The 5975-nt window shown below is 39.3% G+C and overlaps 1 protein-coding gene across 1 annotated transcript; it reads left to right on the top strand.

Moving 5' to 3' along the window:
- Positions 1–2039: 2039 nt before the first annotated feature.
- On the top strand, positions 2040–2480 carry LOC145263301 (uncharacterized). The gene has a single exon (XM_080120382.1). It carries the CDS (start codon positions 2040–2042, stop codon positions 2478–2480), a length of 441 nt encoding a protein of 146 aa, XP_079976508.1.
- The last annotated feature ends 3495 nt before the right edge of the window (positions 2481–5975 follow it).

The following is a 5975-nucleotide window of genomic DNA, read 5'->3' as shown; positions in this document are numbered from 1 at the left end:
TTAATTAAACTAGGAGACTTTACTTAAGGAAGCTCATCAACACCACCTGATAATCTCTGCAGTTAGTTATAACTAGTTGACTGACACATACTCATGAACATGTAGCGACACCTAAATACTTAGGTGAAAATAAATAAAAAGTATTTATGTATGTGTGTGTGCATGCGTGTAGAAGGGTTTGTCACAGTTACAAATGCATGGAAGTTATTTTCTAACCTGAGAAGTGCTTCTACATACAATATATATGGTAAAAAGCTTAAAAAGATAGAATTTAACATAAAATGATTATAATTTTATGTTAAATTTATGTGCGAAGCTGCTTTCCTACTCGAAATTCTAAAATGACTTAAGTTTTGAGACATTGTGTTGAGCAAAGATGGCGTCGTAGTTCAGATCAGTAACCAAGATGGCGTCGTAGTTCAGATCAGTAACCAAGATGGCGACCAAGAATCAAATGCGGTCCGTGACATAGTTAACCTGTTGAGTTCTGAGATATTGTGTTGAACAAAGATGGCGGCGTATTTCAGATCAGTAACCAAGATGGCGACCAAGAATCAAATGCGGTCTGTGACGTAGTTAACCTGTTGAGTTCTGAGATATTGTGTTGAACAAAGATGGCGGCGTATTTCAGATCAGTAACCAAGATGGCGACCAAGAATCAAATGTGGTCTGTGACGTAATTAACCTGTTGAGTTCTGAGACATTGTGTTAAACAAAGATGGCGGTGTAGTTCAGATCAGTAACCAAGATGGCGACCAAGAATCAAATGCGGTCCGTGGCGTAGTTAACCGCTCAAGTTCTGAGATATTATGTTGAACAAAGATGGCGGCGTAGTTCAGATCAGTAACCAAGATGGTGGCGCAGTTCAGATCAGTAACCAAGATGGCGACCAAGAATCAAATGCGGTCCGTGGCGTAGTTAGCCGCTCAAGTTCTGAGATATTATGTTAAACAAAGATGGCGGCGTAGTTCAGATCAGTAACCAAGATGGCGGCCAAGAATTAAATGCGGTCCGTGACGTAGTAAACGGCGAACTGATTGAATCCAAAATTCGACAATTTTTATAATAATTTTTGGACGCTTTGATTGGTTGTTTAGCACAGCCGTTGGTTATAAAAATGATTGGCGAATCCATTCGTCTCATACCCCCATTAGGAGTCAAAAACTTTTTACAGGTTTTTCTTTCTGCCACGTAATCACCGAAAAACAAAAAAGTAGAATCTCATTTTGCATTACCATTATCATGGTCATCATGGTCATCATCATCATCATCATCATCATCGTCATCATCAGCATCATCTTATCACTACCAATGCTGCATTTACTTTCCAAAATAATTTCCGCATACTCTTGTTGCCCAGAAGGGTCCATAAGGAGGACACGAACATGTAGATGGGGCAAGCCAAGTATTTGTATTGCGAACAAAACGGAATATACTGAGAACAACAGTCGTGGTGCTAAACGTCAATATGCACTAATACAAAGTTCAAACACACCTCTCTTTCACCGCCAATGAGGAGCACTTCGACCAGCAAAAATAAGTGAGTAGGGTTATCGGTATTCCACGGTAAGGGCGCCTCAGATAAATTTGCTCCAATTAAAATTCGGATGGCAAGGCCTGGGATGGTGGACCTCACAAAAGATTTGTATTTGTACAACAGTTAAAAATAAAATACGAAAACAACATTAATATTATATGTTCAAAACAAATCGATGAAAGGGAACGCATCGGTTTTTCAGTTGAAAAAGTTAAATTCTTCGACGTGTTTTTCGTTTTTTTTAAATGCCGTGGATAACTAAACAAAACGAAAATCATTAAAACCAGAAAAAAACAGCATCAATATTATATTTTCAAATCAGATCGATTAGAGGAATGCCTCGGGTTTTCAGTTTGCAAAATGAAAAAGTGATGGAAAATTATGAAGAGTAGGCCATGACTACAATACATGGAGCCTTGTTCTCGGAAAGTTTGGAAAAGGAAATCCCAATTCAAATGGAGAACTGCTGCTCTGTTTGTGCACGGAGTTTGAACTGGCAATTATGAACACTTACTTCCAACATTCGGATAACCATTACTACTCCTGGGAACATCCCATATCAAAGAGACGCCACCTCCTGGACTATGTTATCACAAGAAGGAAGGACCTCAAAGATGCTAAGAACACAAGAGCTATGCGAGAAACAGATTGCCAAACAGACCACTACCTAATCAAGACTGCCTTCAAGTTCTCCATAAAACCTGCGTACAGCAGGGCGACAACGAAGCACAAGAGAAGGCTAAACATATCAAAGCTCGGAGATAGAAAATGGCAAGATAGACTACAACTTGCAATCAACTCAGCATTAGAACAAACCACAGATAATTCTGATTCATCAGAACAAATGTGGAACTTGCTAAGAAGGCCTGTATTCTCTGCTGCGGCAGAGGTATTTGGTTACATAAAAAAGCGGAATGCGGACTGGTTCGATGAGAATGACTAAGAAATTAGAGATGTAATAAATGAAAGAAACCAAGCATTAAAATCAAAGCTAAGCAACCTACTAGAGTAAACCAGAAGCTGAAAAAAGGGAGGGCAGAAGTTCAGAAAAAACTAAGAGAAATGGAAAACACCTGGTGGCTGAAAAAGGCTGAAGATATGCAGAGGCAAGCGGAGGAAAACAATTCTGCATGTTTCTTCAGATCACTGAAGGAAGTGTATGGCCCTAGAGCCCAGATGACTAACACCCTCTTATCAGAAGATGGAAACACCATACTGACCCAATCAAAACAGATAATTCAAAGATGGCAAGAGTACTTCGGCACCCTACTGAATGTACAATCCAATACGGATGAGGAGATCTTAAGCCACATAACAGTCTTCCCCTAGCAGATGGACCTGAATGACACACCAACTCTTGGGGAAGTAAGAAAAGCAATTGATAAAACTAAAATGAACAAATCTCCAGGAATTGATGGCATACTAGCTGGAGTATACAAGTAAACACTTCAGCAAATCTCCTCACTAACTTAATTTACTTGCAATAACCCTTATCCCTGAGTGGCTTCCGGGCCTTGATAAGTGGTGATCACTGTGTAAAAAAAAAAAAAAAAAAAAAGAACAACTCATGAGGAAACTTCACCAACTAATAGCAAAATGCTGGCAATATGAAACCCTGCCACAAGAATTAAAAAATGTCATGATCATCCCAATCTACAAAAACAACGTTGATTACAAAGACTGCAGCAATTACCGAGGTATATCTTTGCTGACCATTGCTGGGAAAATAATGGCTAAAGTGGTGCAAGCTACGTTCTAACCTTCCAGAGGTTGAAGCCCAATTACAGGAGACTAAACCAGACCTTTTATTTTTAAGAAAAACTGGACTTGGACAGACTATTTCCCTAAATGAGTTCGTAATTAAGGGATACTCTAACTTAATTTCCAAATCTGACCCCCAAGATCTCCATGGGCATGGAATATGTGCCTAAATTGAAGATGGATCTCCATGTGGTAAGGACATCTCCATAGAACATCCTAACTTACCCTATATGTGCTTCCGGGTTGCACTAGCTCACACTGCTGCATTTATATTTACCCATAACAGCGGAGTTACTATCTTTAAAAACATATCTGAGAAAATTGACCACACCCTATCTGCTTATCCTTCAGCTAACATCCACGTATGTGAAGACTTCAATGTTCACAACGTGCAATGTTAGACCCACTCAAACAAGACCGATGATGAGTGGAGGTTCTGTCATGATTTCTCCATTGCTTATGAACTCACTCAGATTGTTCAGGAACCCACCCGTGTGCCCGACAATGACGGCCAGTATGCGAGCCTACTAGACCTTTTTCTCACAACTTACCCTGAACTAAGTTCATTTTCTGTTCTGTCTCCTCTTGGATCTTCCGACCACTCAGTTGTATCAATTAAGATAAAAATGAAATGTAATAAGTCCTCAGACGTACCTCTCCATCGTACAGTATATCGATACACTATGGTTGACTGGGATAGCTTCCATACATTTATATCAGATCTACCTCTGCGTTCCATATTTAAAAAGGATGTGTCCTCTATAGTATCAGACCTGACGGAATGGTTTATTGTAGCGTCACGACCCGGTTAATGGATTGGCAATCAGATCGAGACACAAAAATTTATTTTATTTTATATCCAATGTCTCATAATTATCTTCAGTTAATCGTCGGATGTCGGATCAACCAGCGAAACATATCATTAAGGGGAATGGAACAACAGAGCAATGAATGACGAAACAAACACTCAAAGTTTAAAATTCAAGGAAGACTTTTATATACAAAAAAGAAGAAGAAAAAGCTCCGATAAAAAGAATGAGTGAGATAGACGTATTTTTGGGGATGTTTGCCGGATGTATGTGACATGCAAATACAGTACAATATGTATAAAAGTTGTGGATAAGAAAAGATATTGGCATGAGATAGGCCAAACTTAGCTGTTTTGTCCGTTAGGGTAAACACGGATCATAAGTTCGCAAACACAATATCAAAGAAACAAGTTGAGATGGCGAAAGTCTATCTCTTCCTCGAATCTTAGCTCCAAAGAATAATATATGAGTTCAATCGACAATACGATTGTATTTAATTAATTCAAATCTCAACCAGATTAAATGTTGAGTTCAATCGACAATACGATTGTATTTGACTAATAATCTGCAATTCAATTGATTCAAATCTCAATCTTCGATGAGGTTCGATTCTCGGAAATAATGTTTGTATACCGGGCTGTATCGTTTCTTTTCGCCAACTGTTTATTTCTTATTTTCAAATCCCCTCGTGGTCCGCTTTTCCCGCCACAAATGTTCGCTGTCTGGTTGCCATGACGACGTATTTCCGCTCGTTACGGCGATATTCATACCCAACCTCTGCCCCACTTCCCTCAGTCAAGTGTCTGCCACGCCACATCATTTACAGAGAGAGGGGGTTGTCTGGCTCATTAGATTTTAAGAAGAGAGAGAGATATATATATATAGAAAGTAAGTCTTAACGCCAGATAGATAGATAGAGAGGTAGAGAGATTGAATGTTCGTTTTGCTCTGACGTCACAGTAGGTATAGACCGTTTCATACCCTCGAAAAAGTTCCAGCAAAAACCTAACAGCCAGCCATGGTTCTCTTCAGAATGTGCAGCTGCTATTGCCCATAGAAATCACTTTTTCCACTGCTTCCAACGTAATAGATGTATGGAAACTAAAGCTGCTTTCAGGATTGCCAGCAACCATTGTAAGAAAGTAATAAAGAACGCAAGAGAGTTATATGCTCAGTCTGTCAAGTCCAAAATAGCTGAGCAGCAGCATGGTTCCCACCAGTTTTGGCAAATAGCAAACAGAATCCTGAACAGAAGCGTGTGCTCTATCCCAACTATCATCAATGGACCTGAGTTAATCTCGTCAGTATCAGACAAAGCCAAACTCTTTGCCAAGAACTTTGCAGCTAATTCTACCCTTTGTAACCAAGGCTGCCAACTCCAATATTTCCTCCTGTATCAGAAAACACGCTATGTGATATACAAATATCTATACGTGATGTTGCCAAGATAATCAAAAACCTTGACTCCAGTAAAGCAACCGGTCCTGACGGTATTCCAATTATAGTACTCAAAAAACTTAAACCTTACCAAAAACTTCAACCATACTTACAAAACTGTTTAAACGTTGTCTTAAGGAGAAATGATTCCATTGCCCTGGAAAATCTCATCAGTATGACCTGTATTTAAGAATTCAGATGATCGTTCATCCCCCTCTCAATACAGGCCAATAAGTTTCCTGTGCGTCATGAGTAAGTTGCTGGAATCTGTGTTAAATAGAAAAGTAATCAACCATCTCAACAAAAATAACCTTCTCAGTGACACACAATATGGTTTCCGTTCTGCTATATCTACAGCAGATGTGCTTACAGTTATATCTCATAGGATTAGCGAATCTCTCGACAGAAGCAACCTTTCTAGGGCAATTGCT

This window comes from Euprymna scolopes, chromosome 38 (genome assembly GCF_053919585.1).
Source record: "Euprymna scolopes isolate OS-2025 chromosome 38, ASM5391958v1, whole genome shotgun sequence".
NCBI classification, from domain to species: domain Eukaryota; kingdom Metazoa; phylum Mollusca; class Cephalopoda; order Sepiida; family Sepiolidae; genus Euprymna; species Euprymna scolopes.
The sequence above is the reverse complement of the archived record's forward strand: the minus strand, read 5'-3'. Positions and strand labels throughout refer to the sequence as shown.